We start from the raw sequence: 27248 nt of genomic DNA on the forward strand, positions 1-27248 counted from the left end.
CAACTTTACCCTTAGCATGCAAAGTAAAATTGAATGTATAGGCCTAAGGTCACGATTGTAATTTTACCAAAGTTGTACCCCGCGACTATAAATATGTAAACAGTGCCCCGCATAAACTGACCTTTTGGAGGACCTTCAACTTCACTTCGCTTAACTTCCAGATTACCTACGAGCTATTTTGTGCAAAGAAGGTGAAGGTATATTTCTTAACTTATATAATACGAAGGAAAAGGGAATAAATAATGCTAACGCTCACAAGATGAGTTTCATACTTTATTGTTCATTATTATAATATTGCTTTATTCACATTTCCTTTTAAAAGACCTTCGTTCTCCAACTAACACTTTAGAGAAATGATAATTTAAGGACAAGGTCCAAATGTTTTAACTTGTGTTGCCTTGTTTTTGATACCATAAAACAATTGAAAATAAGATCACAAGTCTAAAACGAACTATACTTTGGAATGGATGGAGTAGAATTGACCTACACTTCATTTAAAATAAATTGATTTTTCAAATCAATCCGCCCTAATTAATTGGAGGAATTTTTGCCTTTTCGTTCAGAAAACAAAGAAAAAAGAGATAAACGAACGGACAGGATGGGCTGCGTGCCACTGGCTTGTTGAGATCGACGCACCTGTCCCAAGCTCCAAAATATTCGCATCTCCTGGCAATCTGCCATGGCGCCGCCGCTCGCCGCCGCCCTCCGCCCTCACCTCTCCCGCCTCGGCCAAACCCTCTCGTCTCGTCTTCTTCGCCTCTCCACCTCCCATTGTCCCTCCGACCAGAGCGACTTCGAACCAGACCCCGACCACCCCATCCTCTCTGCCCCTGACAATGACGACGGTGAGCTCGCCTCCTTCCTCCACCACCTCTCCAGCGCGGCCTCCAATACCTCATCCCCGAAGGAGGCCCTCTCCTTCCTCCTTTCCATGTCCACGGGCCCGTTGCCGGCCTCCCACGCTCTCCTAGTCCGCGCGCTCTGGGATCTGCGCCGCGACCCGGACGCTGCCGCGTTAGCGCTCCGGTACGGAGACGAGTGCAGCGCCGTGGATGGGACCGATGGGGCGGGTCTACCGCCGCCGCCTGAAGCGTGGCACCTGGCCGTCTGGGCCGCGGGTAAGGCGAGGCGGTTCGACCTCGCATGGGAGATCGTGCGGCGGATGCGGAACCGCGGTGTGCTCACCTGCCGGGTCATGGTTATCCTGATGGAGAGGTGCGATCTCGTGCACGAATCCTGTCATCCTTTTTATTGCAGAAAAGAAAGTTATAAACACTAAGTGCTAGTTTCCTCTTATTTATGAACTATATGACGGTGATTCAGTTCTCTAAACATGCTTTCAGTTGAGACGTGCAGTGATTCTAAAAAATCGTGAGCACATTATTATTTTGGAAGCACCAGCAGAAGTTTATGCTCCGGGTTTAAAATATTAATCTTCGGTGGGCACACTGTTCCAACGAATATTTTTTGTTATTTACTTAATTTACTGATACAGTTGCATTGTTTTCATCCTGGTCATAAATTGAAGGTGAATTGTTGAGCTATAGGCATTCGTTGTAAAACCTAAAATGTGATCGATGTGCTCCTTCATTAGAAGATAACAAAACTTGCAGCTTTTACGGATCCTGTTCTCAGGATGTTGACTCTATGCAGAATATAGTATATGAGTTAGGAAGGATAGTGTGACTTTCTGGATTGAGGTTTACGGTTTACCTTAGTATCGTACATTATTGACTATTGAGCATTGTGTTGTTATATTCCATAATTGAACTTCCAATGTATTTCTGAACTTTTGAGAGTTCTTTTTTCATTGTCCTTTCATTATATGGATATGAAATTTCAGGTATGCAGCTGCCAGTGAAGTAAATAAAGCAATCAAAACATTTGATGTCATGGAGAAGTTTAAAATCGAGTCAGATCAAAGTGTATTCTACTCCCTTCTTCACGCTCTTTGCAAAATAAAAAACATTGAGGATGCTGAGGAGTTGCTTTTTCTGAGAAAGAAATTCTTCCCACTTACTGCAGAAGGTTTCAATATAATTCTAGATGGTTGGTGTAATGTGATCACCGATGTGGCTGAAGCAAAGAGAGTTTGGAGAGAAATGTCAAATCACTGCATTACTCCCGATGGCATGTCCTATACTCTCATGATCAGTTGTTTCTCAAAAGTAGGAAACCTTTTTGATACTCTAAGGGTTTATGATGAGATGAAAAAGAGAGGTTGGATTCCTGGTATTGTTGTTTACAATTCACTTGTCTATGTTCTGACAAGAGAAAATTGTGTGAAGGATGCACACAATATATTTAGCAAACTTACAGATGAAGGCCTCCAGCCGGATGTTGAAACATATAACAATATGATAGTTCCTCTCTGTGAAAGTTGTAAGCTTGATGAAGCGCGAAAGGTAATGGAAAGCATGATACTTAGAGGCATTGTTCCTACCATTTCGACTTACCATGCATTTTTAAAGCAAGAAGGCATTGATGAATCACTGAAGCTCTTGCAGAAAATGAAGGAGGATGGTTGTGGCCCTAAGAGTGACACATTTGTCATGCTTATTGATAAATTTTTCTTGCTGAACGAGTCGGGGAATGCTCTAAGAGTGTGGAATGAAATGAGAAAATATGAGATCAGCCCTGTCCGTGCACACTATATGACACTGGTCCAAGGTTTAGTGAAACATGGATGTATACCAAGAGCTTTAGAGTACTATGACGAAATGAAGGAAAAAGGTTTTGCCTCTGATACACAACTTGATAAGGAATTTAAAACCTTTTTGTTGAAAAACAGAGACCACTGGAGAGGAGCAGGCAAATACAATATCATTCCCCAGCGTGGCAAATATTTTACAAAGCAGTCAAGAATGCAATAACAAATGTGGGGTTAATAAATTTGCTTCTAGTGCCTTTGTGATATGAGGACTTCATTTCAAAAAATTTCAATATGGACCACAATGAGGTAAATATAGTTAACCTGTTCTTGAACTCTGACCAATGGTAAAAAAGTAAAATCTATGTGAATCTAATTATAAAAAGATAATAAACACAGCAGTTGACTGTTTTTCTGTAAATAGTTACCTTTGAACTAAGTTGTGTGATACAAATATACAATGGTCATGCGTCATTGAAGTCTATGTTCATTGTTAAAAATATTTAATTTTGATTGTCCTTCCATGACTAAATGTTCCATATCTTGCCTACCTTCAGTTTCAGTCAGTAAATTTGTCTAATAATTGGGATCTAAGGAAGAGTTTTGAAGGAAAGCTTGGTTATTTGGCTTACTACAGGCATCTGGTTTTTTCGAGCTGTCATTCGAATGTTTGACAGTCCTTTTTCATTTTTGAGAAATTTTCTCTCACTTACATGATCAATATTGTTACCGATTTTCTAAAACAGCCGTATCAGGGTGAGTACAAGGTCAAACACTCATAATTCCACATGTATTGAGGTGGATTGTGGTGTAAATTAGTTTAACTTACACCCCAATCCACATCAATACATGTGGATTGAGTTGAATACTAGAGTACCCAAAAAAGACCTAACGGGCCACCTTTTCTTTTACAAGTAAGCAAAGCCGAGTAATTAACACTATTAATGGGTATGAGTGTGACTGCCTGATTACTCAGTGTTAGAACTGTATTAGGGTTTACCCTCTCGTCCCTCTGTAATGGGACTAGGCCCAACTATTCTTATTATAAATACATCTCCCAACCCCTGCTAGGGTTAAGGTTTTCCCATACTTCAACATGGTACCAGAGCCACACTAATTCCCTCCCACCCTCCCTGCCACCGCTCCCTTTTCCCACCCTCCCTGCCACCGCCGCCAGTCCCTGGCAGTCGCTGCTCCCTTCTCCCTCCCTCCAGCCGCCGCTCCCTCCCCCCAGGCCCGACCGCTGGCCGCCGCTCCTTACCAGACTGGCCGCCGCGCCTTCTCCTGCACCGCCGCCCAGCAGCAAGGGCCGCCCGCGTCGGTCCCCTCCCTGGGCGCCGCGTCGGCCACCCCACCAGACCCGGCCGCTGCTACTCTCGCCGCGCGCACCCCGCGCCGCCGTCGCTCTCGACGCGCGCGTTCAGCCAGTACCACCACTCCGCTGCGTTCAGCCGGTACCACCACTTTGCTGCGTTCAGCCGCGTCGTCTGCCCCACCGCCTGGTGCTGCCATGTCGACACCACCTCCTTCCCCCTACACCCCGGCTGCGACTGCCGCTGCCCAGCAGTCCCGCACGACCCTCACCGCGACCGCTGCCACTGTGGCCCCACCAGCGCGCAGCGCCGTGGCCACGACCGCCCTCACCGCTGCCCTCGCCACTGTCGGCCTCGACACCCCCAGCGACCTCGCTATTGGGGAGGGCCCCTACATCGTCGGACTCGGCCCCCTACCCGATGCCACCCTCGCTGCTCAACCACGCCGCGGTTCTCCTCCGGGCTTCCCCACCCGCGCTACCGCCACATGGGCTGACGTCACTGCCCCCCCAACGGCCTCGTCGGCGTTGGTCTCGGCCATCGCCACTATTTAGGCAACCGTGGCGGCTTCCCGCGACCCCGAGCGCGCTGCGACCCTCGCCATGCAGCAAGAGCGAGCCATGAGCGCCGCTCTGATCGCCCAGATGGCTACTGCTCAGCGACTCCTCGGTCATTCTCCGGTCGCCCCGGAGGCACCTTCGCCCAACCCCCAGGCACCCATCGCCCCTGGACTCAACGCCGACCACATCGTCGCCCTTCATGCGCAGGCTGCCGGTCTCCACAACATCCGGTCCCTCGTGTCCATTGTGCTGGACCCGGCGTCCTCCCACTACCCTCGCTGGCGGGGGCAGTTCCACCTCACCCTGCGACGCTACGCTCTCGCCGACCACGTCCTCGACGACAACGTCACCCCGCCGTCTCCTACCTGGTCCCTGATGGACACCGTCGTGCTCTCCTGGCTCCATGGCACAATCACCGTCGAGCTCCAGGACATCATCCGCGACTAGGCAAACACGACCCGCCAAACGTGGCTCGCCCTCGAGGAACAGTTCCTCAGGAACAGGGACGCTCGGGCCCTTCACCTCGACGTCCAGTTCCACCAGTTCTCCCAGGGCGACCTCTCCGTGGGGGAGTACTGCCGCCAAATGAAGGGCCTGGCAGACTCCCTCCTTGACCTCGGTGAGCCGGTGGCGGACCGTACCTTGGTGCTGAACCTCCTGCGTGGCCTTAGCCCCCGCTACGGCCATCTGAAGGCTCTCATCAAGAGGACCGTGCCTTTTCCCACCTTTCACGCCGTGCGTAATGAACTTCTTCTCGAGGAGCTCACCATGACGATCGAGGCTCCCACTCCGGCACCGGCACTCTATAGCGCCACCCCTGGTGCCCAGGCGTCTTCCGGAGGACAGGCCCCCCGCGCTCCGTCAACCTGGACCCCCGCTCGAACCCCCACCGCGTCCCCTTCGGCCCCTCGTCAGCATTCCACCACCGACGACGGTCGTGGCCCCCTCAAAGGCAGACGTGGGGGCGGCGGCTCCTCGTGGCGGTTCCACCGGCCGGGGTGGCGGCCAGGGCTGACCGTCGTTCTACAACCCCTGGACCGACACCATATCCATGTGGCTGGGTTAGGCCCCCAGTGCCTCCCGTCCGCCGGCGCCGGCACCGGCTCTCCTGACTACGCCACCTTACGACACACCTCCGCCGCCCGCCTATGGCATACCACCGTACGACGTGACCACACTGACCCCGGCCCCTTAGCTCCCGCCTACGTCGGAGAGCAAATCTCCGGCCGGGTGGCGGAGTGCACCCGCCCTAAATCCTAAGATGAGGAGGGGCCTAGGCGTTTCGCTTGTTAGTTGGGAAAACCGGAAGAACACAAGAACACACAAGGGTTTAGAGTGGTTCGTGCCGCCGGAGCGTAACACCCTACTCCACTGTGTGATGTATTGCTTGTAGGCTTATATGAGCTTGTGAGTCTCAGATTGGATGTCTTGTAACGTCGCATGCCTCCCATTTTATAGCTGAAGGGGGGCATGCACAAAGGCACTGGGCCCCGACATGTTGGCCCAGGGACATAAAGAATATAGCGCTTGGAGCTACAAATGTTTGCTGCTAGGGCAAGCTTCTCGTGCCCTGACGCCCAAGATCTCCGTATCCTCGGTGTACAGGGGAAGCTTCTTGTAGAAGGGATGATGAGCACAGTGCGCCGCTCGGCACCGGCGCACTGTTTGCCAACAGACTGGACAGGCGCGCCGTCTGCTGGGTGACCCTGACGCCGCCTACCAGCGGATTGGACAGAGCGCATTAAATGCTGAGAGGGCACGTCGCTCGTCAGCGTGGTGGCAGGCGGCGCGTCCTCTCCGCAATAAATGCAGAGGCTGCGCGGCGTTATGGGCCTCACGTCAGGCCCAGCCCGTTGGCTTACGTCATGGGTCACTAGCCACGCGGCAGCAACGGGTCTCTGCCCTGAGCGGGAAGCACAGGGCAGGGCCTGGACGCGTGTCACCACCGGACCCTTACTCAAGCCGGGGTCCTTGAGAGCACCTAGAGGGGGGGGGGGTGAATAGGTGATCTTGTAAAAACTTCAAACTTATAGCCACAAAACTTGATTAGGTGTTAGCACAGTTTATGCCAAGTGGCTAGAGAGGAGTCAAAACACAATAACCACAAAAATCCAATCAAGCACAGAGTGACACAGTGGTTTTATCCCGTGGTTCGGCCAAGACCAACGCTTGCCTACTCCACGTTGTGGCGTCCCAACGGACGAGGGTTGCAATCAACCCCTCTCAAGCGGTCCAAAGACCCACTTGAATACCACGGTGTTTTGTTTTCCTTTCACTATCCCGTTTGCAAGGAATCTCCACAAATTGGAGTCTCTTGCCCTTACAAGTATATGATCACAAATGAAACACAGAGTAAGGGAGGGAAGCAACACACACAAATCCACAGCAAAAGCGCACACACACGGCCAAGAATCGAGCTCACAAGACTATCTCAGAGTTCTCACTTAGAACAGAGCTCGAATCACTTAGAAACACAAACGAATGCGCAGAGACTTAGTGTGGATGATCAAGAATGCTCAAAGGTTGCTTGTGTATCTCCTCCATGCGCCTAGGGGCTCCTTTTATAGCCCCAAGGCAGCTAGGAGCCGTTGAGAGCAAATCCGGAAGGCCATCCTTGCCTTCTGTCGTCGGGGGCACCGGACAGTCCGGTGCACACCGGACACTGTCCGGTGCCCGATTTGTTTCCTTAAACGGCGAAGACGACCGTTGCAGACCGTTGGCAGATCTGGCGCTGTTGGCGCACCGGACATGTCCGGTGCACACCGGACAGTCCGGTGCCGTCTTCCGACCGTTGGCTCGGCCACGTGTCCCGCGCGGATTGCGCGGCCGACCGTTGGCCCTGGCCGACCGTTGGCTCACCGGATAGTCCGGTGCACACCGGACAGTCCGGTGAATTTTAGCCGAAGTCGCCGGAGAATAACCCGAGAGCGGCTGGTTTGCGCTGCGCTGATCTGGCGCACCGGACACTGTCCGGTGCACACCGGACAGTCCGGTGCCCCAGCCCGAAGCAGCCTTTGGCTGTACACAGCCACTCTCCACTTCTTTTCTTTTCTTCTTTCTCCTGTTTCTAACACTTTAGACAAGATGTTAGTACACAAAACTAATGTACTAAGGCTTAGAAACATACCTTTACTTGTGATTTACACTTTGTTCATCCATGAGCATATTTTCACATTTAGGCCCTTGTGTTTGCACTCAATCACCAAAATACTTAGAAATGGCCCAAGGGCACATTTCCCTTTCAATCTCCCCCTTTTTGGTGATTTATGCCAACACAACATAAAGCAAGTGGAACAAGTGCAAAATCACTTCAAATAAGAACTCAAATTGGTTTTATTCAATTTTGGCATATATGGATTATCCTTTGCCACCACTTGGTTTGTTTTTGCAAATCAAACTCAAATCTCTATCTCTAAGTCAAACACACATGTTGAAGTATAAAGAGAGTCATTCCAAAAGAGATTGATCAAAGATTTCAAAAACTCCCCCTATTTCCCATAATCAATACTTCTCCCCACAAGAAGCCAACTTTTGACAAGAGAGACAATAAAAGCTTTTGACACAACAAAAACTCTATTCTACTATTTTCAAAATCTCTCAAGTGGTAGCTGATCCATTTATCGCTTTGGCCTTTATTTTCTCCCCCTTTGGCATCAAGCACCAAAACGGGATCAATCTTGGCCTCTTTAACCCCATTGCCTCACCAAAGTCTTCAATTAAGAGCAAATGGCAATAAGATGTCATGAGATGAACTTGGAATTAGTTACCCTCTCATCGGAGTGCAGTGGAAGTCTTTCATGGTCCAAGTTCACCTTTCCCTTTCAATTCACCTTCGAGACTAAATCAAGCAAACTCAAGCAAATGGTTAGTCTCAAAGGGTCAAGTTGTAACACATCTCCCCCTAAACATGTGCATCACTTTGCAACGGACTTGTGAGGTCCAGGGAGGGTTTGTACAACTTGAGCACCACAATAAGCAACAAAATGCAGAATGAACCTGATCAAATGCATAAACACATGTATGCTACAATTCAATCCAAGTTCCGCGAATCTAAGACATTTAGCTCACTACGCAGCCTGCAAAAGGTCTTCTCATCTAGAGGCTTGGTAAAGATATCGGCTAGCTGGTTCTCGGTGCTAACATGAAACACTTCGATATCTCCCTTTTGCTGGTGGTCTCTCAAAAAGTGATGCCGGATGTCTATGTGCTTTGTGCGGCTGTGCTCAACAGGATTCTCCGCCATGCGGATAGCACTCTCATTGTCACATAGGAGTGGGACTTTGCTCAGATTGTAGCCAAAGTCCCGGAGAGTTTGCCTCATCCAAAGTAGTTGCGCGCAACACTGACCTGCGGCAACGTACTCGGCCTCAGCGGTGGATAGGGCAACGGATGTTTGTTTCTTAGAGTTCCATGACACCAGGGACCTTCCTAAGAATTGGCACGTCCCCGATGTACTCTTCCTATCGACCTTACATCCAGCATAGTCGGAGTCTGAGTATCCAACTAAGTCAAAGGTAGACCCTTTTGGATACCAGAGCCCGAAGCAAGGCGTAGCAACCAAATATCTAAGAATTCGCTTCACCGCCACTAAGTGACACTCCTTAGGATCGGATTGAAATCTAGCACACATGCATACGCTAAGCATAATATCCGGTCTACTAGCACATAAGTAAAGCAAAGAACCTATCATTGACCGGTATGCTTTTTGATCAACGGACTTACCTCCTTTGTTGAGGTCGGTGTGTCCGTCGGTCCCCATCGGAGTCTTTGCGGGCTTGGCGTCCTTCATCCCAAACCGCTTTAGCAGATCTTGCGTGTACTTCGTTTGGGAGATGAAGGTGCCGTCCTTGAGTTGCTTCACTTGGAACCCAAGGAAGTAGTTCAACTCGCCCATCATCGACATCTCGAATTTCTGCGTCATCACCCTGCTAAACTCTTCACAAGACTTTTGGTTAGTAGAACCAAATATTATGTCATCGACATAAATTTGGCACACAAACAAATCACCATCACATGTCTTTGTAAAAAGAGTTGGATCGGCTTTCCCAACCTTGAAAGCATTAGCAATTAAAAAGTCTCTAAGGCATTCATACCATGCTCTTGGGGCTTGCTTAAGTCCATAGAGCGCCTTAGAGAGCTTACACACATGGTCGGGGTACCGTTCATCCTCGAAGCCAGGGGGTTGCTCCACGTACACCTCCTCCTTGATTGGCCCGTTGAGGAAAGCGCTCTTCACATCCATTTGTAACAACCTGAAAGAATGGTGAGCGGCATATGCTAGCAAGATTCGAATTGACTCTAGCCTAGCTACAGGAGCAAAGGTCTCCTCGAAATCCAAACCTGCGACTTGGGCATAACCTTTTGCCACAAGTCGAGCCTTGTTCCTCGTCACCACCCCGTGCTCGTCCTGTTTGTTGCGGAACACCCACTTGGTTCCCACAACATTTTGCTTCGGACGAGGCACCAGTGTCCAAACTTCATTGCGCTTGAAATTGTTTAACTCCTCTTGCATGGCCAACACCCAGTCCGGATCTAGCAAGGCCTCTTCTACCCTGAAAGGCTCAATAGAAGAGACAAAGGAGTAATGCTCACAAAAATTAACTAATCGAGATCGAGTAGTTACTCCCTTGCTAATGTCACCCAGAATTTGGTCGACGGGATGATCCCTTTGTATCATCGCTCGAACTTGGGTTGGAGGTGCCGGTTGCACTTCTTCCTCCATCACTTGATTATCTTGTGCTCCCCCTTGATCAAGCGCCTCCACTTGAGGTACCTGTTCGTCATCTTTGGTTGGGGGATGCACCATAGTTGAGGAAGAAGGTTGATCTCGTTCATCTTGTTCCTGTGGCCTTACTTCTCCAATCGCCATGGTCCGTATAGCGGCCGTCGGAACATCTTCTTCATCTACATCATCACAATCAACAACTTGCTCTCTTGGAGAGCCATTAGTCTCATCAAATACAACGTCGCTAGAGACTTCAACCAAACCCGATGATTTGTTGAAGACTCTATACGCCTTTGTATTTGAGTCATAACCTAACAAAAACCCTTCTACAGCTTTGGGAGCAAACTTAGAATTTCTACCTTTCTTCACTAGAATGTAGCACTTGCTCCCAAATACACGAAAGTAAGATACATTGGGTTTGTTACCGGTTAGAAGCTCATACGACGTCTTCTTGAGGAGGCGATGAAGGTAGACCCTGTTGATGGCATGGCAAGCAGTGTTCACGGCTTCCGTCCAAAAGCACTCGGGGGTCTTGAATTCTCCTAGCATCGTCCTCGCCATGTCAATGAGCGTCCTGTTCTTCCTCTCTACCACACCATTTTGCTGTGGTGTGTAGGGAGCGGAGAACTCGTGCTTGATCCCTTCTTCTTCAAGGAACTCCTCCACTTGAAGGTTCTTGAATTCGGACCCGTTGTCGCTCCTTATCTTCTTCACTTTGAGCTCAAACTCATTTTGAGCTCTCCTGAGGAAGCGCTTGAGGGTCCCTTGGGTTTCAGACTTATCCTGCAAAAAGAACACCCAAGTGAAGCGGGAAAAGTCATCAACAATAACTAGACCATACTTACTTCCCCCTATGCTTAGATAGGCGACGGGTCCGAAGAGATCCATATGCAGCAGCTCCAGGGGTCTTGAAGTGGTCATCACATTCTTGCTGTGATGCGCTCCTCCCACCTGTTTCCCTGCTTGACAAGCTGCACAAGGTCTATCTTTTTCGAAATGAACATTGGTTAGACCTATCACATGTTCTCCCTTTAGAAGCTTGTGGAGGTTCTTCATCCCCACATGTGCTAAGCGGCGATGCCACAGCCAGCCCATGCAAGTCTTAGCCATTAAGCATGCATCTAGACCGGCCTCTTCTTTTGCAAAATCAACTAAATAAAGTTTGCCGTCTAATACACCCTTAAAAGCTAGTGAACCATCACTTCTTCTAAAGACAGACACATCTACATTTGTAAATAAACAATTATATCCCATTTGACATAATTGACTGACAGATAGCAAATTATATCCAAGACTCTCCACTAAGAATACATTTGATATAGAATGCTCATTAGAAATTGCAATTTTACCTAGCCCTTTTACCTTGCCTTGATTCCCATCACCGAATATAATTGAATCTTGGAAATCCTTATTTTTGACGTAGGAGGTGAACATCTTCTTCTCCCCCGTCATATGGTTTGTGCATCCGCTGTCAATAATCCAGCTTGAACCCCCGGATGCATAAACCTGCAAGGCAAATTTAGGCTTGGGTCTTAGGTACCCAACTCATGTTGGGTCCTGCAAGGTTAGCACAAATGTCCTTAGGGACCCAAATGCAAGTCCTGTCTCCCTTGCATTTTGCCCCTAACTTCCTAGCAACTATTTTCCTATCCTTTCTACAAATAGCAAAGGAAGTGTTTAAAGCACAATAAATTATAGAAGGTTCATTCACTACTTTCCTAGGAGCATGAATAACATTCTTTCTAGGCACATGAGCAATATTTCTCCTAGGCATATCCCTATCATGCTTATAAGAAGAACTAGAGGCAAACATGGCATGAGAATCATAAACATGTGAATCAAAATCATTATAAGCATTTCTAGCATTTCTCCTATCATAATACATAAAAGCATGGTTCTTTTTAGCATTACTAGCCATAGGGGCCTTCCCTTTCTCCTTGACGAAGATGGGAGCCTTATGGCTTGTTAAGTTCTTGGCCTCTCTCTTGAAGCCAAGACCATCCTTAATTGAGGGGTGTCTACCAACCGTATAGGCATCCCTTGCAAATTTTATTTTATCAACTTCATTCTTGCTAGTCTTAAGTTGGGCATTAAGACTAGCCACTTCCTTATTTAATTTGGAAATTAAAACTAGATGTTCACTACAGGCATCAACATCGAAATCCTTACACTTAGTGCAAATCTTAACATGTTCTACACAAGAATTAGATTTATTTGCTACTTCTAACTTAGCATTTAAATCATTGTTAACACCTTGTAAAGTAGAAATGGTTTCATGACAAGTAGATAGTTCATAAGAAAGCATTTCATTTCTTTTTACTTCTAAAGCATATGATTTTTGTGCCTCTACAAATTTATCATGTTCATCATACAATAAATCCTCCTGCTTTTCTAAAAGCCTATCCTTTTCATTCAATGCATCAATCAATTCATTGATTTTATCTATCTTAGATCTATCTAAGCCCTTGAACAAGCATGAATAATCTATGTCCTCATCACTAGACTCACTATCACTAGAAGAAGCATAAGTGGAGTCTTGAGTACTCACCTTCTTCTCCCTTGCCATAAGACATGTGAGACGCTCGTTGGGGAAGAGAGCCGATTTGTTGAAGGCAGTGGCGGCGAGTCCTTCGTTGTCGGAGTCGGAGGAGGAGCAATCCGAGTCCCACTCCTTTCCTAGATGCGCCTCGCCCTTTGCCTTCTTGTATTGCTTCTTCTTTTCTCTTTTGTTCCCCTTTTCCTGGTCACTTTCATTATCGGGACAGTTAGCGATAAAATGACCAAGCTTACCGCATTTGAAGCATGAGCGCTTCCCCTTGGTCTTGGTCTTGCTTGGCTGCCCCTTGCGACCATTTAGCGCCGTCTTGAATCTCTTGATGATGAGAGCCATCTCTTCATCGTTGAGTCCGGCCGCCTCAATTTGTGCCACCTTGCTAGGTAGCGCCTCCTTGCTTCGTGTTGCCTTGAGAGCGAGAGGTTGCGGCTCGTTGATCGGACCATTCAAGGCGTCGTCCACATATCTCGCCTCCTTGATCATCATTCGCCCGCTAACAAATTTCCCAAGAACTTCTTCGGGCGACATCTTGGTGTACCTGGGATTTTCACGTATATTGTTCACCAAGTGAGGATCAAGAACGGTAAATGACCTTAGCATTAGGCGGACGACGTCGTGGTCCGTCCATCGCGTGCTCCCGTAGCTTCTTATCTTGTTGATAAGGGTCTTGAGCCGATTGTATGTTTGCGTTGGCTCCTCGCCCCTTATCATTGCGAACCGTCCAAGCTCGCCCTCCACCAACTCCATCTTGGTGAGTAAGGTGACGTCGTTCCCCTCATGAGAAATCTTGAGGGTGTCCCAGATTTGCTTGGCGTTATCCAAGCCGCTCACCTTATGGTATTCATTCCTGCACAAGGAAGCTAGAAGAACAGTAGTAGCTTGTGCATTCTTATGAATTTGTTCATTAATGAACATGGGACTATCCGAACTATCAAAATGCATTCCACTCTCTACAATCTCCCATATACTAGGATGGAGAGAGAATAGGTGACTACGCATTTTGTGGCTCCAAAATCCGTAGTCCTCTCCATCAAAGTGTGGGGGCTTGCCGAGTGGAATGGAGAGCAAATGAGAATGTGAACTTTGCGGAATACGAGAGTAATCAAAAGAAAAGTTCGAATTAACCGGTTTTCTTCTCTCGTAGTCGTTGTGGTCCTCGTCCTTTTGGGAAGAAGTAGACTCGTCGCTGTCGTAGTAGACGATCTCCTTGATGCGCCTGGTCTTCTTCTTCTTCCCTTCCTTCCGTCTTTGGCCCGAGCCGGAGTCGGTAGGCTTATCGTCCTTCGGCTCGTTGACGAAGGATTCCTTTTCTTTGTCGTTGATCACTATACCCTTCCCCTTAGGATCCATCTCTTCGGCCGGTTAGTCCCTTTGTGAAGAGAACGGCTCCGATACCAATTGAGAGCACCTAGAGGGGGGGGGGGGTGAATAGGTGATCTTGTAAAAACTTCAAACTTATAGCCACAAAACTTGATTAGGTGTTAGCACAGTTTATGCCAAGTGGCTAGAGAGGAGTCAAAACACAATAACCACAAAAATCCAATCAAGCACAGAGTGACACAGTGGTTTTATCCCGTGGTTCGGCCAAGACCAACGCTTGCCTACTCCACGTTGTGGCGTCCCAACGGACGAGGGTTGCAATCAACCCCTCTCAAGCGGTCCAAAGACCCACTTGAATACCACGGTGTTTTGTTTTCCTTTCACTATCCCGTTTGCAAGGAATCTCCACAAATTGGAGTCTCTTGCCCTTACAAGTATATGATCACAAATGAAACACAGAGTAAGGGAGGGAAGCAACACACACAAATCCACAGCAAAAGCGCACACACACGGCCAAGAATCGAGCTCACAAGACTATCTCAGAGTTCTCACTTAGAACAGAGCTCGAATCACTTAGAAACACAAACGAATGCGCAGAGACTTAGTGTGGATGATCAAGAATGCTCAAAGGTTGCTTGTGTATCTCCTCCATGCGCCTAGGGGCTCCTTTTATAGCCCCAAGGCAGCTAGGAGCCGTTGAGAGCAAATCCGGAAGGCCATCCTTGCCTTCTGTCGTCGGGGGCACCGGACAGTCCGGTGCACACCGGACACTGTCCGGTGCCCGATTTGTTTCCTTAAACGGCGAAGACGACCGTTGCAGACCGTTGGCAGATCTGGCGCTGTTGGCGCACCGGACATGTCCGGTGCACACCGGACAGTCCGGTGCCGTCTTCCGACCGTTGGCTCGGCCACGTGTCCCGCGCGGATTGCGCGGCCGACCGTTGGCCCTGGCCGACCGTTGGCTCACCGGACAGTCCGGTGCACACCGGACAGTCCGGTGAATTTTAGCCGAAGTCGCCGGAGAATAACCCGAGAGCGGCTGGTTTGCGCTGCGCTGATCTGGCGCACCGGACACTGTCCGGTGCACACCGGACAGTCCGGTGCCCCAGCCCGAAGCAGCCTTTGGCTGTACACAGCCACTCTCCACTTCTTTTCTTTTCTTCTTTCTCCTGTTTCTAACACTTTAGACAAGATGTTAGTACACAAAACTAATGTACTAAGGCTTAGAAACATACCTTTACTTGTGATTTACACTTTGTTCATCCATGAGCATATTTTCACATTTAGGCCCTTGTGTTTGCACTCAATCACCAAAATACTTAGAAATGGCCCAAGGGCACATTTCCCTTTCAGTCCTTCCCGTCCCGGGACCTTGCCAAGGCCCGGACCTTACTCGGAGGGACCTGGGCCTACCCGAGGGACCCGACATGCCTTCTTGGGAGCTCCGGGCTTGTACGCACAGGGGTCCGGTGTCCTACTGTGGAGGTTCGGACCCAATGATACATCCTGGGATGTATTACCTTTCCTTGCCACGTGGTGCCTTTAGACCTGCCCATGCGGTGGGGTCGGGAGCCATTCTCCGTGTGACCTGGAGACGTTGTAGATGTACGACACCTTCATACTGTAGAAGAGAGTACCCCTGATTCAGGGTACCGACAGTGGCCCCCGGGCTCGCCTCAGGGGAGGATGCGAGCCTGCAGGTGGGGCCAAAGCTTGATTAGCGGTTGGCCTGCTGCTCCTGCGTGCCTGTTGACGCAATTACTGCCGGCCCGCCTATGGTCATGCCGACTGCCACGCCTATTCCCACGGTTGACTGGCCCGTGATTTTCGTACTTAATGCCACCGCTGGGCCATGCGCAGGCTGCCTCGAGTCGTTGCACAGTTCTGAAACTTATCTTTTCAGTCTTCCGTGACGGCCCCGAGGAGACGTGGCATTGGTGCGAGCGGCGGTGCGATTTTTCCGCACCTGGTAACCGGCGCACCAGTTGTATGACATGTGGGCCTGGGCCCCCATGTTGGACCGCCGGTTGCCGCGAAGCTGAGGGGGCGCACAACCGCGGGGCGGTTGTACGCTTGTGGCGGTTCGCCTTTTCGACCGCTGGTTTCGGCGAAGATGAGGGAGCGCTTAACCGAGGGACGGTTGCATGCTCCTTGTGCGGCGGTTCACCTTTCTGACCGCTGGTTGCTCCGAAAATGAAGGGGCACATAACTGCGGGGTAGTTGCACGCTCCTTGGGTGGTGTTCCGCCTTCTTCGTGCTCTGGGTCAGTCTGTATGACATGTGCGGCCTGGCCCCCGTGTCATAGGGCGGTAACCCTGGTGCACGTCGGGGGAAACTCTGCCCGTGATGCTCCAGGGCGCGAGTGGGAAGATCTGCCTTTAAAAAGGGATCGATCTCCCGGGCAGTAGCCATGCCTTGCTCCTCTCGCATTCATCGTGCCCTTCCGCCTTCCGGGCCTCCAGATGGGGTGCGCCAGTGTTCTCTGGAAGGATCCGCGTCAGGGCCGTCCCCTCCAGCGATCTCACCGCCGGAGAGCTCGCGCTCCTGGTGGTGCTGCCGACCTTGTCTTCTTCTTGCTGCTGCTAGAGGAGCGCAACCCCATGGGGGTTGGCGCACTTCCGCCATCGCTCGGCTTTAAGGATTTTCATCATGCAGCCCGGCCGGTGGTCATCCACAAGGATGACTACCAGCCTTGTGGTGGAGAGAAGCGAGCCGGGCTGCGGCCTCCCCCTGCCCTCAGCTTCAAGGATGTTCATCATCCTCGCTGGGGCGGGAGGCGAGCCGAGTTGGGGTCCTGCCCTCCACATGGGCTGGCGACCCGCTTCTTCCTCCAGCATTCGAGGGAGAAGGGCGTTCACCAGCCTTGCGGAGGAGGCGAACTTCGGCTACGTGGGGCCGGCCGGCTGCAGGCGCCGTCAGCTGCCGCGTGTCTGGCTCCTCGGCCTGGATGGCTTTGGTGCCGCCTCCGGCGCTGCCTCCTGCTGCTTGGCCGGGGCGTGGCTGTCCGTCCACCGCACGGGCGACGGTCGCGCCGTGCGCAGGTCGGCCACATCCACGACTTCTCCCGCGTCGCCGGCCGCACCGGGGGGTCGTACAAGACGTCGTACGCCGCGGGGGCGGCGTCCTCGTTCTTGGATGGTCTTGTCCTCACTCCCGCAGCGAGGACGGGAGCGAGGACCTCTTTGCGCGCGCTGGGGCGGCAGCCATTCGCCGGTACGACACTGGTGTGCAGGTGGCCACTGTCGTCGGTGCAGAGGTGGTCGCCGCCGCTGGTGAGGCTGCCCACTGCAGAGGTGGTTGCCTCCGCTGGCGAGACCGTCAGTGCCACCTGCCGCTGGACTTCCGGCTCTTTTGGCTTTAATGGCCTCGTTGTCGCCCCCCGTAGGAAGACGGGGGCGAGGACCTTTTCGCAGTGGCGTACGCGCGGGGGTGATCGCCACTGCTGGCGAGTCGTTGGTGTAGAGGTGGCCGTCGCCGTCGGTGCTGATGTGGTCGCCTCCGCTGGCGAGCCGCTCGGAGCTAGCTATCCCGCGGCCCTACTGGTGTGGAGGTAGTTCATTCCTGCAGAGTAGAGATGGAACTAGGGCTCCACATGAAACAGATGTAATACTTTCGCTTTTTGTAAGGTACTCAAGAGTACTGTTTAAGCAGTATTAGTACTTATCTATTTTCAACTTGTTTCTGCTGTGTGCGATACTGTTGACTCCTCCCTGGTACCTGGCCCCCCGCCTGGGATGCAGGCTTGATTTGTTGAGGTTGGATTCCAGCGTATCTGAAAAGGTTGTCAATACTTCTCGGGAGGCAGCCTCGCCGAGGTCTGGATCTGTACACAGCTTCAGCTAAGGAGCGTTAGTAGTACACCCATAGGGTCCCTTGTCTGACATTAGTCATCCTTTGATACATGCTCGGGACTCGCAGGTTTCAGTCCGGGTGGCCAAGTTGCGTGTCCGGACCCCTTGGGCCGCGGCCCTAGATACTAGGACACTTGTCGCAGGGCGGTGGAGCGTGCAGGCCCACGGTACGGGACCAGGCTGAGCGGCTACGGGCTCCGGATCACCCCAGGAGACTAATGTCCATTCTCTAGTTCCGGTCCCGAGGTTGTCGGACCCGCAGGACTTATAGCCCCAAATACTAGGTACCCGTCACGGAACGGTGGAGTGTGCAGGCTTTCGGGTACGGAACCAGGCTAAGCGGCCACACAGGCTCCGGACCACCCCATGGAACGGGGTCCCGTTCTCCGGGGCCGGCTCCCAGGCTGTCGGACCTCCCAACTTTCGTATCAGGGGCCCTAAACTGCAAGCCTGGCTGCTCAATTCGGATGTCGTCGTGTTAGACAGATGGAAACCGCATGGGTGGGTTAGATAAAAAGTACTTATCTGAAAGACTGCAAGGTAGGACCATGGAGCAGCGAGATGGAACTATCATAGAGGCTCAACTGAGGGGGTAGTTTTTCTTTATAACTCATCATGCATGGGTGCAGACCAATAGACCGGGTTTATGGGGACAGACCCCACCGGATTGTCGTACACGTATGCGTTACCTAGTTACAAAAAGGGAAACAGATTCGACCCCTTAGTCTTGCCCTATGGATAGAACTTACAGAGATGTTTCGGCATCGGGGTAAGGCACTCCTTCAGTCGTAGCTAGATGGTTGCCCCTGGGTCGGTGTATTCCCGTTACCTTGAAGGGTCCTTCCCAGCTAGGAGAGAGTTGCGGAGCCCTTCTTGGTTTGGTACCTGCCGTAGGGCTAGGTCCCGACCCTAGGTCCCCATCTACATTTGACACGGGAGCCTACGTCTTTGGCTGTGGCCATCCTTGTACGTACCTATCGGAAGCCTGGACCCGTGGGGAATCCAGAAGGGTTTCCGGAGGAAGGCATGCTTCAGCTCCGTAGGCCGGGGAGCACGGGATCCCTCTGGGGTCCGTCTAGTTGTCTTCACCGGAGTAGGAGCCTCCGGCGAGGACATCCTTCAGGTTCCCCTTGGGCGACTGATACCAGAGTCCCGCTCAGCCGCGACCACCTCACCGTCGTCCACCTTTTCTTTGCCAGGTCGGCGGCGAGGTGGGGAGCCATCTTTGGAAGACTGCTCGCGCCGCTCACTGACGCGTTTCGCGAGGTCAATGATCTCGTGACACTTCGCGGCGCTGTGGCGACCGTTGGGGTGCACAGGGCATGAGCCGCTGTTACCCTTCTGCGGCCGTGGGCGTTTGTTGCGGTCGCCCTGGCCTCCGGTAGTGGCCGCGACCACTAGAGCGGTGGACCGCGGCTTGTGGTAGTCGCGGTCCTTCTTTTTCTTCTTTCCGTCCGGGGGACGACACCCGAGCCTCCCGACTGGGTAGCTCCGGTTTGTGAGGCTGAGTGCCATGCACGGTCGTCGGCGGCTCTGGCGCACTTATCGGCCAGAGCGAAGAGTGTGGGGACAGTTTCCACGTCATGTGTGGTCAACTTCTCCAGCATTTTTTCATCACGTACTCCTTGTCGGAAGGCCGTGATGATGGAAGCATCAGAAATACGAGGTATAGTACCTCGCACCTTGGTGAAGCGGGAGATGAACTTCCGAAGAGTTTCCCTAGGCTCCTACCTCACCGCATGGAGGTGGGCCTCCACACCGTGCTGCTTGTAAGCACTGGCGAAGTTCGCAACGAACCGCACGCAGAGCTCCTCCCAGGAGTAGACTGACCCCGGGGTGAGGTTCATGAGCCAGGTCCGGGCAGGTCCAGACAAGGCTACATGAAAATATGTCGCCATCACAGCGGTGTTTCCACCTGCTGCCGTGATGGCGGTGACGTACACCTGCAGGAACTCCGACGGGTTCGATGTTCCGTCGTACTTTTCCGGCAGGTGCGGCCGGAACTTGGGTGGCCATGACGCCGCGCGGAGATGATCCGCAAGAGCAGCGTAGCCCACACCGGCCAAGGGGACACCCGTTTGGGACCGGGTGCCCATTGGTGTCTGCAGTGCAACTGCAGCGAAGTCTTGATCGAGGTTGCGACCATCGATGTTTTGGCGGCGCTCGCGCGCCCTTTCCAAAGAGACCCGGGCATCCTCTCCCGCACGCCTGCGGTTGAGTTCTGTCCGGAGGTCGTTGGTCTGTGCACCCCTTACTGAGGGCGAGCACACAGATGCTGACGCCTCGTGTTGGCGTCGGGATGACCGCGTCCTCGACCTGGTCGAGGTAGAATGTGCCATACCGAGTAGTCGGTCGACGTCGTCCCGCCATTGCTTCATGGTCCCCGGTGAGGCCGTGGAGCTTGGAGGGTGTCACAACAACTCCCTGGCCGCCGATAATGCTCCCGGAGAAGCCCTCGATGGAGTCCGGGAGGTTTGCGCAGCCGTGTGCTGCCGTGCGGCGTGCACTGCAGCAGTGCCTGGCACTGGGCGGTTGGGAACCTGCGGTGTGGAGGAAGCAGCTTCTCCCTCCACCGCGAAATCTACCGAAGTCTCGGCGCGGTGCTCAATGATTTGCCCCATCATGCTTGGGCAAGGAAACAAGCAAAAACCTAATCCCTAGCCCCTACCTGGCGCGCCAAATGTCGGAGGGCAAATCTCCGGCCGGGTGGCGGAGTGCACCCGCCCTAAATCCTAAGATGAGGAGGGGCCTAGGCGTTTCGCTTGTTAGTTGGGAAAACTGGAAGAACACAAGAACACACAAGGGTTTAGAGTGGTTCGGGCCACCGGAGCGTAACACCCTACTCCACCGTGTGATGTATTGCTTGTAGGCTTGTATGAGCTTGTGAGTCTCAGATTGGATGTGTCTTGTAACGTCGCATGCCTCCCCTTTTATAGCTGAAGGGGGGCATGCACAAAGGCACTGGGCCCTGACATGTGGGCCCAGGGACATAAAGAATATAACGCTTGGAGCTACAAATGTTTGCTGCTGGGGCAAGCTTCTCGTGCCCTGACACCCAAGATCTCCGTATCCTCGGTGTACAGGGGAAGCTTCTTGTAGAAGGGATGATGAGCACAGTGCGCCGCTCGACACGGGCGCACTGTTTGCCAACAGACTGGACAGGCGTGCCGTCTGTTGGGTGACCCTGACGCCGCCTGCCAGCGAATTGGACAGGGCACATTAAATGCTGAGAGGGCACGTCGCTCGTCTGCGCGGTGGCAGGCGACGCGTCCTCTCCGCAATAAATGCAGAGGCTGCGCGGCGTTATGGGCCTCACGTCAGGCCCAGCCCGTTGGCTTACGTCACGGGCCACTAGCCACGCGGCAGCAGCGGGTCTCTGCCCTGAGCGGGAAGCACAGGACAGGGCCTGGACGCGTGTCAGCACCGGACCCTTACTCAAGTCGGGGTCCTTCCCGTCCCGGGACCTTGCCAAGGCCCGGACCTTACTCGGAGGGACCTGAGGCCTACCCGAGGGACCCGACATGCCTTCTTGGGAGCTCCGGGCTTGTACGCACAGGGGTCCGATGTCCTACTGTGGAGGTTCGGACCCAATGATACATCCTGGATGTATTACCTTTCCTTGCCACGTGGTGCCTTTAGACCTGCCCATGCGGTGGGGTCGGGAGCCGTTCTCCGTGTGACCTGGAGACGTCGTAGATGTACAACACCTTCATACTGTAGAAGAGGGTACCCCTGATTCTGGGTACCGACAGGGGTCGTCTCCCACGACGACGTGGCCTTCGTTCGCTGGAGGCTGGGACCCTATCGCCCTCGCCGCCACATACTATCGCACCATGGCGTTGGCCCCTCCGCCATCTGACTAGGTCATCGACTCCGGAGCATCCTATCACACCACTCCCACCACAGGCATGCTATCTCGCTCCCACTCACCTCCCCTCACACACCCTACCTCGATCGTCGTTGGAAACAGTTCCACTTTTCCGGTCACCTCTGTAGGTGCCTCGGTGCTCCCTGGACCGTTCTTTCTCAACGATGTTCTCATAGCCCCATATATCACTCACAATCTTCTCTCCGTTCGTCGGTTCACCACCGACAATTCTTGTTCCATTGAGTTTGACCCCTCTGGTTTTTCTGTGAAGGATCTAGCCACCAAGACCCTTCTCGCCCGATGTGACAGTGCCGGGCCCCTCTACACGTTCCAGCCTTCTTCCACCGGCGCGTCTTCACCTCCCATCCTGGTCTCCACCACCACCTCCACCACTTGGCATCGTCGTCTTGGCCATCCAGGACCCGATGTCATGGCTAAGATCTCCAGCAGTTTACATCCTTCTTGTAATAGGGGACATTTTGAGGGCCTTTGTCATGCTTGTCAACTTGGCCGACACACTCGTCTCCCTTTTACCACATCTTCTTCTAGGGCTGAGCAGGCTTTTGACCTGGTTCATTGTGATCTCTGGACATCCCCTGTACTTAGTCTTTCTGACTATAAATACTATTTGGTGATTTTGGATGATTTTTCCCATTTCCTCTGGACTTTCCCTCTTCGGTTGAAGTCCGACACCTTTACCACCCTCACTTCTTTGCCTGGGTCTCCACCCAGTTCCGTCGCCCGGTCCGTGCACTGCAGTATGACAATGGCCGCGAGTTTGACAACCACGCCTCTCGGTCGTTCTTCCTCACTAGTTGCGTTCAGTTGCGTCTCTCGTGCCCTACCCTCCGCCCATAACGGTCGGGCAGAGCGCATGATTTGCACTACCACCAACATGATCCGCTGCCTCCTCTTCCAGGCGTCTCGCCCTGCCAGCTACTGGGCAGAGGCCCTACACACAGCTACCCACCTCCTCAACCGCCTCCCATCGAAGGCGGTGAGTCACCCCACCCCCACTTCGCCCTCTACGACACGACCCCCTCCTACGACCACCTTCGTGTGTTCGGTTGTGCCTGCTATTCCAACACTTCTACTACTGCTCCTCATAAGCTGGCACCACGCTCCACTCGCTGCCTCTTCCTTGGTTACTCTCCTGATCACAAAGGGTATCGCTGTCTTGACCTGACCTCCCATCGCATCATCATCTCTCGTCATGTCGTCTTTGACGAAGATGTGTTTCCCCTTGCTGGCTCCTCCCCACCCACCGATCTCGACTCCATCATTGAGTCCGATCCGAGTACCCTTCCCTCCCAGGCACCTCGCCTCGCACCTTTACCCGCACCTCGCGCAGCTCCACCGCCAACTCGCGGGGCTCCGACGACCCTGTGCCTGCCACATGCGGCTTCGACACCCCCACTCGCACGCCTGCCCGCGTCACGCGCGGCCCCGTCGATCCTGCCTGCGCCGCGCGCGGCCACGTCGACCCTACCCGCGCCACGCGCGGCCCCATCCACCAGCTTGACGTCAAGAACGCCTTCCTTCATGGCACCCTGACGGAGACTGTCTACTGCAGCCAGCCCACCGGCTTCGTCGCCGCCGCCAACTTAGACCTGGTCTGCCGGCTGAACCGCTCGCTCTACGGCCTCAAGCAGGCGCCGCGGGCCTGGTACAGCCGCTTCGCCACCTATTTGGCTTCCATCGACTTTGTCCAGGCCAAGTCGGACACATCCCTCTTCATCTCCCAGCGGGGCGAGGACATCATCTACCTACTCCTCTACGTCGACGACATTGTGCTCACAGCGTCCAATGTCGATCTCTTGCAGTGCACGATCATCGCCCTCCATCGGGAATTCGCGATGAAGGATCTGGAGCCTCTCCACCACTTCCTCGGAATCACTGCCGAACGCCGGTCCTAGGGTCTCTTCCTGCACCAGTGTCAGTACGCCATCGACATTCTGGAGCGGGCTGGCATGTCCGACTGCAAGCCCTGCTCCATGCCTGTCGACACTCAGGCGAAGCTCTCTGAGGACGACAGGCCCTCGGTCGCCGACGCGACATCTTACAGGAGCTTGACGGGCGCACTCCAGTACCTCACCTTCTCCCGGTTGGACATCTCCTACGCCGTTCAGCAGGTGTGCCTTCATATGCACACACCACGGGAGCCCCACGTCACCGCTCTCAAGCGCATTCTACGCTACCTCCGGGGCTCCCTCGACTACAGCCTCCTCCGACCATCCTCGACGTCGGACCTTGTGGTCTACACCGACGTCGACTGGGCTGGCTGCCCCGACACGCGCCGCTCCACCTTCGGCTATGCCGTATTTATGGGCACCAACCTCGTCTCTTGGCTGCCAAGCGTCAGCTCGTCGTCTCCCGCTCCAGCGTCGAGGCCGAGTACCGCGCTGTGGCTAACGGCGTGGCCGAGGCATCTTGGATGCGCCAGCTCCTCCACGAGCTCTACACCCCCCTTCAGCGCGCCACCCTTGTCTACTGCGACAACGTCAGCGCCGTCTACCTCTCTACCAACCTCGTACAACATTAGTGCACGAAGCATGTGGAGATCGACCTCCACTTCGTCCGGGAGCGTGTCGCAGTAGGCGACGTTCGGGTTCTCAGCGTCCCCACAACCCTACAGTTCGCCGACATCTTGACGAAGGGCCTGCCATCCAATGTCTTTCTAGACTTTCGATCCAATCTCAACGTCTGTACATGATAGAGTTGTGACTGCGCGGGGGAGGGGGGGGGGGTTAGAACTGTATTAAAGTTTACGCTCTCGTCCCTCTATAATGGGTCTAGGCCCAACTATTCTTATTATATATACATCTCCCAACCCCTGCTAGGGTTAAGGTTTTCCCATACTTCAACACTCAGGATACTCAGGCTAGTTTGTTTATAAGGTTGTACCTGGGTGAAGTTATATTAGCTAAACATTTTCGTCAACCTGATTCCTAAGTTGGTTGCAGCCATATGCTCTTTGTGACAATCTCTGATCTTGTGCTATTTTGATATCGAGACCTGTTGGAAAGAAGGCCTTTGCCGAAAGTCCTCGAACTGATAAGTTCCACTGTTTTGTGCCTGTTTTAGGGACAACAAGACAACCTTCAGTCGGAAGCTTCTATAAGCCAAAGGGAGAAAGGGACATCTTCGTCATCAGGAATTAATCATGGTGTCGACACACAGCCGAAGCCCAATTCTGAACGTAGCTTCCAATATGTATTGATGCTGAAAAAACAAAAGAGCTCAAGAGAAATGTATACGACATGTCTCATGAGGAAGGACGAGGTGACCTCTATAAATTTTGTAGACCATGTACATAGGGATTGGGGGCAATAGTTTAATTTCATGTGAAGCTATACGGTGCCCCAAATACTCATGCATGGAGTCCGTTCACATTTTCCCTTCACATTGGAAGTGCTCAGCCTTTGAAGCTGATTGTGTATTTACCTTCGGACGTCTTGAAAGCGTACTGAAGGTAACATTGTAACCTACTGTAATTTAATGAATGAAAGTCGATGATTATAAATATCTCTTCTTATCCGTTTAACCACACACATTGTTTATTCCCATCACACACGTCCTTCTCTCCTCAGGAGCCCTTGACAGGTGACCAACAGGATCCCATTTTACTTGTGTCCATTTGAGTCCTGAATTCAAGGTGCAAATAGCTGTGTTATGTTCTAGTAATTTGGTGCATTCTGTCTTCTGTTCGTATCTAATCTTATATGGAATTTAAGGGTTTTTGTTTGTTTCAAAATTATCTCTTGTTATTGGTAGTATTGCTGCTGACCTCTGGGCGAAGTGTTCAAGCAACTGTTTTGAATTTGTGTATTTGATTTAACTTAACCGGCAGAATAGAAAAAAAAGTAACGGCCGGGATCTTATACGGTTGTAAGTTAGCTAAACTATCTCATGTGCAGGAATATTTGATGACATCCTGAGCTACTACTGTATCACCAGAGATATACAAGTTTTATGTCAGCTACCATAATTGTTGCTATCTAGTCTATATCTGAAGATTCTGAACTGAAACGTGGAATTATGTCATCAGGCTTTATGAAACATCTCTTGAATTTGCAATTTTGCTTGGTATGCTCTGACAAAGTAGTTGAACGTTCGTAAACCCTACGCAAGTCTTTCCGAGCTGGAATCCTAGAGATCTTAGGTCGCTGTTTGGTTGTATGCATAAGGTGTTATAAATTATTATATACACTTTCCGTCCTAAAATATAATTCGTTTTATATTAAGTATGTATTTATTAAGTAATTTCTGAATATACAAACTAGTTTGTATGTATGCCTACGTTTACTATTATTTATTCGAATGTGTGTTGAACACCAAAATAGGCCGAGCGGACGGTCTGGTCTTGAGGCCGGACGGTCCGTGGTGGTGGCGCCGACGGTCCGCACACGCAGAATCAGTTAGAATTTCGAGTTTTTTACGGGATTTGTTAGCTAATTCTGCGGGATTAACTCGGGAAACGCTTGTAACAGGTCTAGACCTCTCCCTTTATATATATGGAGCGCTATGGCCAATTGGAATACCAACAATCGATCGATCAATCAATCAATAGGGAACGTATCTGGTGCTCAAAGGGGTACGGTGCTCATGTGCACATTTTAAATCTGGTGCATCCATCTTGTATTCAACGACACCAGCAATTTTACGAAGAACCCCTCCCACCAGGGGAGGAAGGTGGAAGGGGTTCTTCACAAAATTGATACTGCTGTTAGATGCGACATGGATGCACCAGATTTAAAATGTGCACATGAGCACCGTACCCCTTTGAGCACGAGATACGTTCCCCAATCAATATACATCTAGTCCTTTACATTTTGCCCTAGGAGTAGACAGTAAATTAGATTCCTCTATCTAAATCTTCACCTCTCTCCAGCTCTACATCGATTAGAGGCATCTTGGGTGGTCTGCCGATCCCAAGACAAAGCCTAGGATCTCTCCTCCCCGACGGGGTCCCTCCTGGGAGCGAGATTCAGGCGCCGTCGGCAAACTCCGCCGCCCCTGCGCATGCACGGACCATTCGGCCATCAGGCGCGGACCGTTTGGCTCGTCAAGAAGGAACCTAGCCCCCCCGTGCTAGGTCGCGGACCGTCCGGCCCCTGGCCGCGGACCGTTCGCGCCTCCGCAGAGAACACCGCCGCCGATTCTCATCGCAGTGATTGGCGCCCAGATTGGTGCTAATACAAGTTTTGGCGACTACGATGGGACTTCACGTGCAGACCTATCAGATCGGCCCTCAATGGCCGGTTCAAAAGATAGTTCTGACGTTTTCACCAGCAACATCATAGAGCCGACTTGGGAAACCTTACCGGCTGAAGAACAACTCGAGTTTGAGGAGCATCAGGAGCAGCTAATCAAGGAAGCGAAGGCAAAATTCCTAGCCAACTTTAAA

At 52.0% G+C, this 27248-nt stretch overlaps 1 protein-coding gene across 3 annotated transcripts; it reads left to right on the top strand.

Moving 5' to 3' along the window:
- The first annotated feature begins 600 nt into the window (after positions 1–600).
- LOC100382781 (uncharacterized) lies at positions 601–25376 on the top strand. Of its 3 annotated transcripts, none has more exons than XM_020551667.2 (4): positions 601–1215; positions 1344–1439; positions 1844–2959; positions 24926–25366. In XM_020551667.2, the coding sequence occupies exons 1-2, from the start codon at positions 680–682 to the stop codon at positions 1345–1347; spliced, it is 540 nt and encodes a 179-aa protein (XP_020407256.1). In that variant the 5' UTR covers positions 601–679; the 3' UTR covers positions 1348–1439; positions 1844–2959; positions 24926–25366. The 3 variants fall into 3 exon arrangements, with proteins under 3 accessions (XP_020407256.1, XP_020407255.1, NP_001168961.1); XM_020551666.2 differs by lacking the exon at positions 1344–1439 and having other exon boundaries at positions 612–1215; positions 1844–2405; positions 2508–2959; positions 24926–25376; NM_001175490.1 differs by lacking the exon at positions 1344–1439 and having other exon boundaries at positions 661–1215; positions 24926–25361.
- Positions 25377–27248: the final 1872 nt, after the last annotated feature.

The sequence above is a fragment of the Zea mays genome, chromosome 4 (genome assembly GCF_902167145.1).
Source record: "Zea mays cultivar B73 chromosome 4, Zm-B73-REFERENCE-NAM-5.0, whole genome shotgun sequence".
NCBI lineage: Eukaryota > Viridiplantae > Streptophyta > Magnoliopsida > Poales > Poaceae > Zea > Zea mays.

What these genes read in the sequence shown, in the direction of transcription:
- LOC100382781 (NM_001175490.1), top strand. Translation starts at nt 680, where the DNA reads ATGGCGCCGCCGCTCGCCGCCGCCCTCCGCCCTCACCTCTCCCGCCTC. An exon ending in ATGGTTATCCTGATGGAGAG is followed by an intron (nt 1,216 to 1,843) that starts GTGCGATCTCGT and finishes ATGAAATTTCAG; the next exon opens with GTATGCAGCTGCCAGTGAAG.